This window comes from Mesoplodon densirostris, chromosome 12 (genome assembly GCF_025265405.1).
Source record: "Mesoplodon densirostris isolate mMesDen1 chromosome 12, mMesDen1 primary haplotype, whole genome shotgun sequence".
Lineage (NCBI taxonomy): Eukaryota > Metazoa > Chordata > Mammalia > Artiodactyla > Ziphiidae > Mesoplodon > Mesoplodon densirostris.
This window is the reverse complement of record NC_082672.1, coordinates 79749764-79763611: the sequence shown is the minus strand read 5'-3', so window position 1 is coordinate 79763611 and position 13848 is coordinate 79749764. Positions and strand designations below refer to the sequence as shown.

General features: G+C 39.3%; 1 protein-coding gene across 2 annotated transcripts in view; it reads right to left on the bottom strand.

Annotated features, from left to right (window-relative positions):
- Window positions 1-13848, bottom strand: part of SMAP1 (small ArfGAP 1) — a 157978-nt gene that overhangs the window by 81709 nt on the left and 62421 nt on the right. For both annotated transcript variants that reach the window (XM_060115012.1, XM_060115013.1), the window contains exon 3: window positions 650-735. In XM_060115012.1, the coding sequence (XP_059970995.1) occupies window positions 650-735 (86 nt within the window). The remainder of the gene's footprint in view (window positions 1-649; window positions 736-13848) is intronic.

Sequence of the window (13848 nt, the reverse complement as noted above, 5' to 3'; positions counted from 1 at the left end):
AGCCCAAGTGCCGCAACGAAGACCCGATGCAGCCAAATAAATAAATAAATATTCAAAGGAAACTTCTGTGGAAATGATTTTTCAAAAAATACTCAAGATGCTCACAAATCAAATCTCTAATAATAGTCTAAAGTAATAAACAACCTATATGCTCCAATCAAGAGTTGGAGATCAATCAAGAGGAATCAGTTTGGGGCTTCCCTGGTGGCGCAGTGGTTGAGAGTCTGCCTGCTGATGCAGGGGACACGAGTTTGTGCCCCGGTCTGGGAAGATCCCACATGCCGCGGAGCAGCTAGGCTCGTGAGCCATGGCCGCTGAGCCTGCGCGTCCGGAGACTGTGCTCCGCAACGGGAGAGGCCACAACAGTGAGAGGCCCGTGTACCGCAAAAAAAAAAAGAGGAATCAGTTATAATATTTTATACTTAATAATAATTATATAAAAATACTATATAGATCATATATTACCAGATTCCTATTAAAAACTTACCATATACAAAGCATAGCTCAGGGCAAATCAATTTCTATTTTTCATGAACAACAGTATGATAAAGGTCACATCTTCCTAAATATTCAATACAAAGTTAAAATATGAACTATAAAAATGAGCTGATTCTTTTAAACCCCACAATAAAGAAATGTTAAAGGATACTGATCTGTCTGTGGTCTTCGAAAGTTCTCTGGAAGATTGGCTTCATATAGTAGTCTTGCTTTAGTATTTCCCATATCTTGCATGCACTATAATAAAAAAAAAAACCACATATTTTCATTACTCATATAAACATTAAAAAGTAATTCTAATACACACATACATACAAACACCAGACATTTATCATTTCCAATATATATTCTTTAGAAAACAATTTAAATCACAACTATGAAATTAGTTACTCAAGTTCAAAAGAGAAGCAGAGTTTTAATCCTTCACGCGTCTTCAACATACGTGGATCTGCAGTTTTCTAATGTCTTTTTCCGTGACTACAATACCACCTTCATTTACACTTACTACTCCCTAAAAGTGGATTCCCTGGCAGTTCGTGGTATTACTATTGTTTTAAATGTACCACTTGAACAACACTGCCATTTCTAAGGCCAATAACTCAAGATCAAATTTTCTTTGTTTTGAGCTTCAAAATACTCTGAGGTTTTCATGATTCACAATCAAGGCCACAATGGAGAGCAGTGAGGCAGAAATAGGGTCGCCCTAGAACACAACAGAAGTGGATTCACTTCTTTGGGGTTATTAATCTCTTTAAGATTCTGCCAACAGCTATGGATCCTCCTTTCCCTACCAAAAAGCTGTGCCTAATGGCCAATTTTACATACAAGTTCAGGAGTTCACAGGACTCTCCCTAAAATCTATCAATCCCAAGAGTAAGAACCATGGCTAAGGAGGCATAAGATAATTAAACTGGTTGAAATGATTATTAAATTAAGTTTCTGGATCATCTATGAGTAAGGACTAACCAAAGAGTACTTCCAGGATGTTCTATTAACATTAGAAACTGAACTAACATTTACAAACAAAACATGACTCTATCACTATTTTACATCATTTCCTTAAAATGTTTTAACTGGTTGAAAGATCTGCTTTTATAATTCCTTTTCCCCCTGATTTCCTAAACACACGCCCCCACCCCACGTCCCCAAGAAGACAATCCAGGCTTAACAGATCAGTAGATGTCATCCTTGAGTTGTAGCCCTCAAGGGGATACAGAACCATCTTCCTTCAGATAAAAAAATACAGTGACTTTTCTCCCAACTGAGAGTTCTAAGTTATGCAAGATACTAACGTAAACCCATTTCTGGATACCTACACCACCCAGCCTCAACATAAGAATCCTTTCAGGGTAAACGAGATTTCTACGTCATTCCTCTAGAGATCATGAGAAAGTGAAGTAATAAAGGGCTGGGAAACATTAAGGGATAGTAAGCTGAAAAACAAGAAAATGCTTTGCTATTTAGCTCTGGAGAGAAGGGAGTAGGCCGAGAGCTCCCCCGTGTCGTGAGGCACAGCAGCACGGAGCCAGCCAGTGTGAGGAGGGCTAGGGAACAATCCTCTGAGTGGGGGGAAGAGCGGAGAGACTTTCAGGACTGCTAACCCTGCCTGAGGAAAGGAAGACTGCTTTCCATCGCAAGCATTCAATGACGCCGCAGCTTTGTGCGGGGGCACGTGGGAATTCAGGAGTAGAGACACCAACCCACGTCATCATGAAGGCATCAAACATTTGGAAAGAACGAGACCAAGAGGAAGTGTGCATAACATATGCAATGAAGCAAAAAGTAACTTAGATACAGCTCACAGAAACCACAAAAATAAGAAACCTTGAAGTTTCTAACACACAAACGAGAGTACATAAAAATTTTAACAGAAAATTTAGTAAGACTAAAAACAGTATCTGCTATACCTGCCATATCTCACTGATCCAAAGTTACATTTTTCTTCATATTATAACATTCATGAAGTAGAAATGCATCTTACAACTGATCGTGTCTTGTAAGTGATCATTTTTTCCTAATTAGTCCATAAAATGTAGGTGTTTCTTACAATCAGTGATATTATCTTATATTCAATAAATATGACTCTATACATTTTATATAAATATTCTCTTTAATATAGGTCATTAATATTTTATTTTGGCAAAATAAAAAATTAAGAACAAGGCATACATGTACGTTACACCAAATTATTTAATTTTGTTCTAGGGATGCTATCCATCAGTTAGACAGGAGGAAAAAAAGGTATAAAATCTGAAAGGGAGAAGTGATGTGAAATTATGAGCCATTTCTACAGGAGACCACTGCCAAAAAGTGACCTGACGCAGGTGCTCGTGTGTGTGTGTGTGTCTCTGTTAGCTGGGGCTGGGGGAAACAAGGATTCAATAACATCACGGATGTAGAGAGATCATTTTGTAAGGAGAAGGAAGACACTAGTAAGCTCAAATAATTTCTAAGTTCCTAAAAAGTAGAACAGAGTAGGGTGGAAGGAAAGTCTGCAATGAAAGGATTAGTGGAGATGAAACTGGTTCAGCCACTGGAGATGGTTAGAGTGAAGAGAAAAAAACAACAGGAGCTGGCATTCTGGGGAGGTGATAGGATTGTGGTACAAACTAGCTGTCCTCAGAGTGTCAAGACACTACAGGCAAGGGCCCTACAGAGCACGTGAAAATTTATTCTATTGGACTTAAGAGGAAATTCTGGTAATTGGCAGAAGAAAATAATGAAACAGCCTAACAGCTACAATAACAAGCATTAGCCTCAATCTTATTAATATATATAAATAATATAGTATTATAAATTAGATGTATTATATATAATACATAAACTGCATATATATTATAATACATAAATTGCTTATATATATGCCATTTCAAAGTTTTAAAAATCCTGATTTAGGTATTATTATCCTAATTTGACAGGAAAGGAAACTGAAGCTGCAAGATGCTAAGTAACAGGCCCAGGGAGTCTCCACTAGAATTTAACTCCTGACAGAACCAACATCGGCCCCTGGCAGTCCAGACACCTCAGGCTGCAGCCAATGGAACTGGGGACCATATCACACAGGGCTCACGAACACCAGGCTCTTTGCTTTAGCGGCTCAGTTTTCATGTTACAGATGAGGAAACAAGCACAGAGAGGTTCCCTGCTGGGTAATTCAAGGAATCAGTTACAGAGTTTTAAAAATATTTTAAAATAGATATTTATTTACATAGTAAACTATACTTCATCTCAAAACTGATTTTTTTAAAACAAGTCAAGCATCCAGTGAGCAGAAATGTATTGATATTCTTGACAAACAAACCATTGTGAGAATATATGAAATACAAAGTCAACATTCATTTTTACTTTAAGAAAAATATATTAATATATTGAAGAATAAGTGAAATGTGTAGTCCACAGTTATGAGAAATGCCATTTAGGCAGGACATATTTAAAAATTAATGTTATTTACTGTGCCTATTAAATTCAATCTGTCCTCCTTTTATACCTTACATGGTCCTAGAAAGATGAATTTTATATTGTACTTTTTGATGAACAATCTTCATCCAAAACCACCACCATTTATAACCGCAAAGGAAGGCTTCACCTGGAAATGGTATAATAGGACACACTTAAGAATCCCAAAGCCTACTATTAAAAGCACTTGTCCTCATAATCTGAGTGCTTTCAGTTTCTCCCCCACAATCCAGTACACAGAACAACAGTTGCCCAAAGCCTCAAACATCACTTGAGATTCCATTTTTAAAAATACTGTTTGAATCAAAATGTTGAAAAGCCTCTATGGGCTAAACACACTGTCATCACAATCTAATGTAGATGAAGCATTTCTATTTCTGCAACTTTCTAAGTAGACAACATGTCACCCAGTCCCAGTTTTTGCACTAAAAAACAACAAAACTGGGCTTCCCTGGTGGAGCAGTGGTTGAGAGTCCGCCTGCCGATGCAGGGGACACAGGTTCGTGCCCCGGTCCGGGAGGATCCCACATGGCGTGGAGAGGCTGGGCCCGTGAGCCATGGCCACTGAGCCTGCGCGTCCGGAGCCTGCGCTCCGCAACGGGAGAGGCCACAGCAGTGAGAGGCCCACGTACCGCAAAAAAAAATAAATAAAACTTATATTCTAAAAGAGTTCTAAACTTTTTAACGTTTTACAGAGACTGAAGAGAACTGAGGTTGTCAATTTCAAGTTTTAATTGTCATTTAGTTATTGGATTGTATAATTTAATAAACATACCCAAAAACTAAAAAAAAAAAAAGTGGGAATAGATTTTTAAAAGGCATAATCAGTAAGCAAACAAATGTAATAGGAAATTTTATTTTTATGTAACACTACTGTGTATGTTTAAAAAACAAAAAAAAGGCATTGTTTTACGTCAATGGGGCATCTCCAGTGGAAAAACATGGTAATTAAGCAGCACACAAAAACAGTTTTACTGCAAAAAGGGCCATGAAATGAATGCAAAGATAAAAGGCAACAGGAACATACAGAAACCAAGTGTGCCCAAGTTTAAGTCATTGTCAAATAATAAAAGACAAGATAAATGACAGGCCACCTGAAGTTCCAACTCAATGATTCATTCTCCTGAGAATAAAATGTCACATTTTTTCTTTTCTTTAACCTTCCAGACTCCTGGGATGTGGAATCTAACTACGTGACCCCACTACTCCAGGGCAGGCTGCCCCTACTTGCCCCAGCCCGCGCACACCCAGCGCAGGTCAGCCCAGGGCCAGGGTCTGTGTTTAGGAACCAGGCGCCTGCGCCTCCCCTCTCCTTCACCTTGCGCGCCCTCCCCTTTGCTCAGCACCTACCGCAAGTGTCCCTGGAGCGTCTCCTGTACTTTCTCTCTCTAGGCAACAACCATTTATGAGCAAACTAAAACCCACACTAATGGATTGTTTCAGGAAGCTATCTGCATAGTTTTCATAAACTTTTATGTGTATACTGACTTGCTCTTTAGGGTTTACTGGCTATTTTTAAAAATGGAATAAGTGGAAAAAAGGAATAACAGCCAGAAAACAAAGGACTGAGATTACTAATTGCTTTGTTGCAAATGACTAGGTTACAATGTGGCAATTAGATCTTCTAAATTCCCAATGGCAAAAATGCAAAACATCAAAATAATCAATAGAATCTTACACATTAGCATGTCATGGAAATACGCTACAGGTCTATGCTAAATCTGGAGAAAAAAAGGTAAAAAACTATGTAAATTAAAACACTTCTACCCATTTTCTGAGAAATAGATGGGGGTGGGGGAGAGAAGACTCTTACTCCCAGGTCAAAAGACTGTTGTGTAAGGATATGAAAATAGTTTAAAATGTGTATCACCTGTATGTTTGTATATACGCATAAAACATTTCAGGAAGAATATACAAGAAACTGAAAAACAGGGTTGTTCCTACAGAGGGAAACTGGATGACTGAGGGACAAAAATGGGAGGGAGACCACCCATTGTACACCTTCTGTACCCTTTGATGTCTGTACCATGTCCATATGTTTCCCACTCCCCAACACAATAAAAGAGTTCATTACTCCTGCACTGTTCCTAAATAAAATACATTCAGAGGGAGCTTAGCCAGGGATCCAAGCAGCATGTGACTCAGAGCAAGGAGACCTCCTCTCACTAGGGCCCCTCCACCTCCACTAAGAGAACAGGGTCTCCTGACAATCTGAGATGTTATGATCGAATAAAATTAATACATTTAACAAATCCCATCCAGGAATATCTCACAGTCAAAATACATTCAAAATATAAATATGGCATTTACATGCCAGGTGTTTTCCCAGTATCATTACCTTCATTACTGTTGCTGAAGATGACATCATTGAAATTTCAACTATTAGTTTTTACTTCTTAAGATTTCAGTGTATTTGGTTTTGTGTGGGAGAGGGAGCACTGCTTGCTCTATTTTCTATTCATTAAAATTTTTAGAACACAAAGACTAAAATTTCAAACTGCCTTAGCTGAACGTATATATGTGTGTGTGTGTGTATATATATATATGTATATATATATATTTTTAAAAAACTCATAATTAAAAAGAGAAATTGTAGTCCCTGGTAATTCTTCATGTCAGTGACTCACCTCGACTACCACTTGAAATTTTCCAGAATAGTTCTCTATCTTCCTCTCAAAAGCCACCAGGATTTCTTGCATAGGAGCAAGCTTTTCAGGACTGGTTTCAAGATCTTTTGGGTTCCAGCTGCTGGAAAAGAACGGCCACTGTTTTTGGTCTCAGGAGCTCTTTGGAAATATTTAATACAGAGTCCATTCCTTCAGTTTTCATGAAATTGTGTTTTAGGGGAGTCGATCTCTTTCGATTTTCATTGTTGTTTTTAAGAACAAAGTAAGTAAACCACACACATTTAAAAATTAAAATTGTTAAATGATGATGTGGAATCAGAGGTAACAGTTTTCCTATTTTTCACAATTTCTAGATATTCTCAGATCTTGATTCATAAGTTGCAGCATTGGCTAAGTTGCTACAAATTCAGAGAATGAATTCTTTTTTTAAGCAATAAAATTAAACATTGTTATGACAAAACTGGAAAAGTTTCACATTACAGTCTTCTGTCATCTCTATTTACTATGAAATTCATACCATTTGAAGTCCAGGGATAAACCACTACTTTCGTCCTAGGTGCTTAAGGCCCAGCTCAGGAGTCATCTGGACTCTTGCCCCTTCTGTCAGAAGTCTTAGTGATTCTAACTTTAATATTTTTGTAGGTTTACCCCGTTAATCAACCTAATTGCCACTACTTTAGCTGAAGATCTAGTCACCCACTGCCTAGGCCACTGCAGGAACAAGCCCCTCGGATTTATGTTCTTAAAAGGAACATAACGTTAGGTGTCACTCTTCAACTGAGAACACGTTAAGAGCTCCTAGGCTGTCCCTCTCCCCATCCCCCGTCCCTCACAGGACCAAGGCCAAACCAGCCCCTGCCGGCACCTTCCACCTTCACCCCCTATGCACATACAACTGCACCCAATAACTACCTTACTTTCTCAAATATGACATATGTTTTCTATCTTTCTGCCTAGAAGGCCCTCTGCATACTGCTGCATGCTTTTAGAAATTAATAAATAAAAGCCACTGTCAAAAAGGTAATGAGACATTTAAAAGATATGTTTAGAACTTATGATATCACTAGACACTGAGAGTATTTTTTTTTAAGTGAAAAACAGGAGCCACTACTAAGTAACTTGCTGAAGATGGCCTGTCATTTAGCTAACAAAGCCTAACCCCGAGCCCAGGCCTACAGAGTCCCAGGCCAGCGCTCTGACCACACCTGCTATTCTCGATCATTTTACAGTCACACAAAGCAGAAAGAGAAGCAACCTCACCTCTAAAATACTGTGTGTGATGAAATCAACAATAATTGTGTCCCCAGATGATCCACTCACACAGGTATTCTACATTCACTGCCACTCTACAACTTCCTACCCAATAGAGCTCTCCCTATGGGACAGAAGCCCTTATCTTCAAGTAGCTTGTGGTTTCTCTGGTTACGCTCTCAGTCCCACCTAGACAGTATGGAATTAACAGGGTTAATCAGTGACTTGAGCCAAGAACTACAGCCAGTCACTAGGAAAAGGGAACTCTAAAAAACATTACTTGGCTTCCCTGGTGGCGCAGTGGTTGAGAGTCCGCCTGCCGATGCAGGGGACACGGGTTCATGCCCCGGTCCGGGAGGATCCCACATGCCGCGGAGCGGCTGGGCCCGTGAGCCATGGCTGCTGAGCCTGCGCGTCCAGAGCCTGTGCTCCGCAACGGGAGAGGTCACAACAGTGGGAGGCCCGCGTACCACCAAAAAAAAATTGATATTTTTATAAGTTTAACCTCAAAAACAATTAATAAAATCAAGAGAAAAATCACAATCATGCACATTCAGATTCAAAATAAATGTGACCTTTTCCCCCAATGGATTGTTTAAAATGCAAACACCCTATTAAACTTCACAGATTAAATTTTGCTATAGACAGTATCACATTTCTTTCTTCACCTCACTCTGCACATGAGGTAACAGATGGACCCAACACTGTGCTGCCACCGTGCTCTGCTTCTGTGAGGACACATTTAACGATCCTGGCAAGGAGGTGGCCTAAGTGGAATCTCAGTCAAATGGTTTGCAGGGCAGAAATTGAGACACAGATGTAGAGAACAAACGTATGGACACCAAGCGGGGAAAGCGGCAGGGTGGTGCTGGTGTGATGAACTGGGCGATTGTGATTGACATGCATACACTGATGTGTATAAAATGGATGACTAATACGAACCTGCTATATAAATAAATAAATAAATAAAATTTAAAAATACAAAAACTTCCTCTAAGCAGTTTGAGAATGGGCCATTGCAGAAAATCTGTAAAATAGATACACAATTAAAAAAAAAAAAAGTTAAGTGTGTACATGAGGCCACAATTTGAGAAATTTCATCAGCTTGATGGAATTATAATGCGTCCTCCCACAAAATAAGAAAAAAGTTGTTTGACCAGGGGTCTCTTGAATAAGTGTGTACCAAGAATTGTGAACTGAAAGCTTATTACGTGTCTGGTTATATAAGGCACTATGGAAATTTATCTAAGGGTCAAAACCTTGAGAGGTTAAACAATGTTCTAACACATACAGGTCAAATATGGTTAAATCACGGAGTGCTTCAAATTAGCTTTTTTAATGACAATTTTATTCTATTAAATGTTATTTGTCATGGGAATTCTGTAACAGCAGTGACAGTTTCTGAAGCTCTGAGAAGCTCCTTACAAAAAAAAAAGTAGTACTAGATTAAAAACACCAAAACCCATGCACAATACTCACACCGAAATTTGGTGATGGAGGATCCCCACAAATCCCAAGACGCCATCAGGTAAGGACGAGGCATAATGACCACTAGACCTGCCTTCAGCTAATGAGGTGTCAGGTGGATCTGAGAACAGAACACTAAGACAGTGGAGAAATACAAACTGGAAACTGCTGTGAACCAACGTGAAGAAGGCAGATGAAGCTGAAAGGGATTTTACGCACCCGAAGAACAAGGAAGTGCAAGAAGCTGGGAATGGGGAGGCTCCCATGAGGAACCACCAGATCTCCCTTCCAGGACAGGGCCCTACACTGCGTAGAAACTCCTGGGAAATGATTCAAAATGGAGCAGGACAGAAATAATGGAGATAAAGGACGAGAAGGTCCAGATAAAAGTGGGAGAAGGGAACAGAGACATCATCTCAGAAAACAAGTGGTTTTACTTTTTAAACATCATGTGAAAACGACAGAAGAGAGAGGTCTGTGAGGTTAGAAACGCTATCTTGAATATGAGTTCCTTTTAAAGGTAATGAAAAATCAATGTCATATAAAGATGATCAACAGAAAACAAATCAAGGTCAAGTCTCATACAAAGTTATCAGAAAAGGAGAATAAGACGTGGAACAACGTCTCTGACAGTGAAGCCACACAAGGACAAATACACCCAGGAAACAGATCAAAATTAGCCTACTAATTCTAAGCTAAAGCTAAAAGACATAAATACAAAATACGAAAGAATACGTAAAATGAGTTCAAGGACGTGGTGTTATGAAAGAACAACTAAATCAGAAATTAGAAGCATGCAGAATTGAAACGAGACTCAGGAAAAGAATTAGAAATAAAAGAAAAAATATTTCAGAAATGAATAGGAAATTAACTAGATGACCAGAACAAATAAATACAGCAAACAACGGTCTAAGAAAACTGGAGAGGCAAAAGAAGAAAAAAAATTTAATGAAAAAAAAAAAAAGTAATGAAAAGGATTGAAGTGCAAGTGACAATAGAGTCAGGCAATGAAGACCCAACAGCCAGGTAAGAGAGTCACTGAAAAAGGAAATTCAAACAAGGAAACACGATACTAAAAAACTAGTTTTTAAAAAGTCACTGAAATAAAAAATTTGAAACTACATATTGGAAGAGCATACCACATGCAGGCATTTCCTGTCTAAAAGAAACCTCTTACATTTCAAGACTGAGACAGGTCAAACATAAAAGCACGAAAGAAGACAGATCACGCAAACATCAAGCAAAAGAGGGCTGCAGTGGCTCCAGACGACCGCATAAGAGCCCCGACACACCTACACCACCGCTGGGAAACAGAAAGACAATGAGCCAGTGACAGCGTTTTACATGGGCTCGTAGCCTCATGTAGAAACACAGGCAAGATTCCTGTTAATAATATGTTTTAGTTAATGCATCTTGCTCCTCTGCAGAGCTCCCAGGAAAACATAATACCTTATCTCACCTGCACCTAAAGACTTAAAATGGTGACATAATGCCAGGAACTGACAATTTAATTACTCACCAAGAGCTAACACCAGGCCCGGAGAAAGGATCAATGTGATACATCCTTGGATCCTGTTCCAAGTAAAACAAACCTGCACAACGGCATCATTCAAGTAAAATGTGAGTTTTGATTGCCTAACAACACTCTAGTTCCCGGTTTCCATTTTTTAAAGACAGCAGAGGGAGCTCACAGGAGGCTGAACTTAACATCAACTGCAAGTCGTTTCATTTCACAAAATTAATACGCTTCTAGAGAATAAAATTTATCATAACTCCACCCAAAACATACTATGTCAGAAAGTGAAACAGGAGAAAACTTCTTAAGTGTATTCAGTCACTTTCATCCCCAACTCTTAAATCTTTTACACCCCAATTTTACCACTGAGGATGCACACAACATGACCACAACATAAAAAGTACCTGTCATTTTAGTTGCTCTTCTACCTACAGAGAAGTAGTTAAAGTAACTATCAAGTCCCTTTTGCCTATTCTCCCTGATTTGGCCTGATGAGGAATTCAAGCTGAGGTGACAGAATACAGCAAAGCTTACTGGTGAAGATTAGCCAGAAATCCATGAGGTTAGTAGCTTCCTTAGGAAAAATCCTTTTCTAAGAAAAATCAAAAGTTTAAATTAAGACAAGCAGGTCAATGCTATGACACATCTATTGCCAAATTAAACTAAAGGCTACACCAAGTTACCTTACAGTAGGTTTTTCCGGGAATGACAAGGTTATCATAGAAATCTATACCTATTTATTTAGGTAGTGATTTTCTCTTTATGAAAGAAAATATGAAGAGCAAAAAAGTTTGTCCAAAACATTTTTAGAAACCGTCTTTCAGACTTAACCCAATAATCTTGTCACATTCTTTTGAATTACTGAAGAGTTCAGAACATTTTTATCCTCTGGGGTGGAATTTGACTTTTGGAAAAAGTTGAATCACATCTCTGTGTGCGATACACCGTCTTTATTCTAACACAGATAATGAAAATGTATTTTGAACTGCTGTGGTAACCAAAGAGGACTGGGCATACAATCAAAGAATCTCAAGCATGGAAGAGACTTCAGTCGTCCAAACTGCTCTCCACCTGCCACCCAATGCTTGAACCGCAGCTACACACCTCCAGGTGCGCGTCCAGCCTCGGCACAAACCATCCAGTGATGGTAAACTGACTACTCTCCAAGGCAATCAATTTCAGTTTGGGACGGCTTGAAATGCAGAAAAGTACTGCCTTCTAGTACCTGCATATGTTACCTTGGAACTTCCACACACTAGCTTAAGTTAGACTCCCTATGGCTGCCAATTTTGGAATTTTACAAGTATATTGGAACATGCGGAGAAAAGGGGGAAAAATGGAAAGCAACAGAAACAACAAAAAGATTAAGAACTGATGGAATACAAAGGCAATGGAAAGAAAGCCAGTCTGGACAACCAGATGATTATTTAAATTTTCAATGTACCAAGCTACAGGTAAATAGACGTCTATCAATCTTAACATTTACAAACATACACATTAATTATGATGACTGTGGGCAAGATTTTCCATAATGAAATGCTGAAACAATTTCATGAATCCTTTTCTCCTGTTTCCGTATGAAACATCTAGAGGTTCTGTTAACACTGTTAAAAAGCAGCTATTAATTCTGATATTCTGCTCTTTATTCTACTCAAATGCATCATGTCATCTAGCAAAAAGAAAAAAAAAAATCCATGCCTGGTAACATCTATTCCTTTCTCTTAACTTCTATTATTGCATTAGCAGCCGGCTTTCTATGCTTTATGCAAAACATTTTTCACAAAGCAACAAGGTTTTTAATTACTTCACAAGAGTTCTTCAATATACAAATATGAGTAGGTAATGTAAAACCATGTTGAAATTCCAGTGCCTTGGAATCAACCTAACGGGCTAACTCCAGCCTTACCAAACACACTTGGGAAAATTACCAATTATTTCATGCCGAGGATATCCAAGGTTTCTTAAGGCATGATGAATCCATGGATACCAAAGGTTTCGAACAGATAATCTAAAAGAAGAACTGAAACTCTATAGAAGTCACTACTGGAAAGAGAGGGAAAAACCATCTGCACAGGAAAATACTGGCTGAACCCACAAGAGTAACTGAGTTTTCCACATGGAGAAAGACAAAAGAGCAAAAAGGCTAAAGACAAAACTGTATCAAGTCTCCAGCAGGAGCGAAAAGCAGAAAAAGAAACAGGAAAAAAAATACAGCGACTAAATAATGAAACAAAACAAAAGATGAGGATAGTAACTTTAAAGAAAAAGCTTCAAGGAGGCAGTGGTGAGTGTCAGGGAAGCAGGGAGTCCAAGGCGGAGGTGGGCGGAGAGCTGGGCGTGGCCACGGGAGTGACTGCGCTGTGAGCGCAAACTCAGCAGAGTGACGGGAATAAAAATGAGCAAGCAGAGGCAAACGTCAGGGAAAGAAATGAAGTAGCAGGTAAAGGCCTTACTCAAGAAATTCAGCTGCTCAAGGAAGGCAAGAGCTAGTCGCTGGAGGACAGTGGCCGGCCACCGTGAGTACCTGGTAAGCGCTAACTGGTGAGCAAGCGTACCAGCGAGTAAAGGAGCACGACAGAGTCGAGGGCTGCTTGTTGGGGGTCAGAGGGTACAAGGGAAACTTTTATGAAAGGCGGGAGTGAGGCAGCGTGTTTCAAAGAGGAGTAAAGAGTTTTAAAGATGTCTCCAAATGAACATAGTTTTTTTAATTAGGTGGAAAAGCAGGAAGGAAAGCTGAGAATGAGAATAAAGGCAGAGAAACAGGCACCCACCACCTTCCTCCACCCTGCCCCTAGAACAAGAGAACAAACAGCTGGAAGTCAGATCGGAAACATTCAGAGGACGGGTGGACAGAAAATGAGAGGAGAGCTTCTGTTCTTCTGTTGTAACAGTAAACGATGATGTGAGGAGAGCTGGGTTCAAAGACCCCTCCTTCTAGTCCAAAGTGTGGTCCAAAGCTAAAGCACAAGTGGTAAAGCTATAAAGACACGGAAGGGAAAATGCCTACAAAATGTTGACGGCAAGTCCACTATG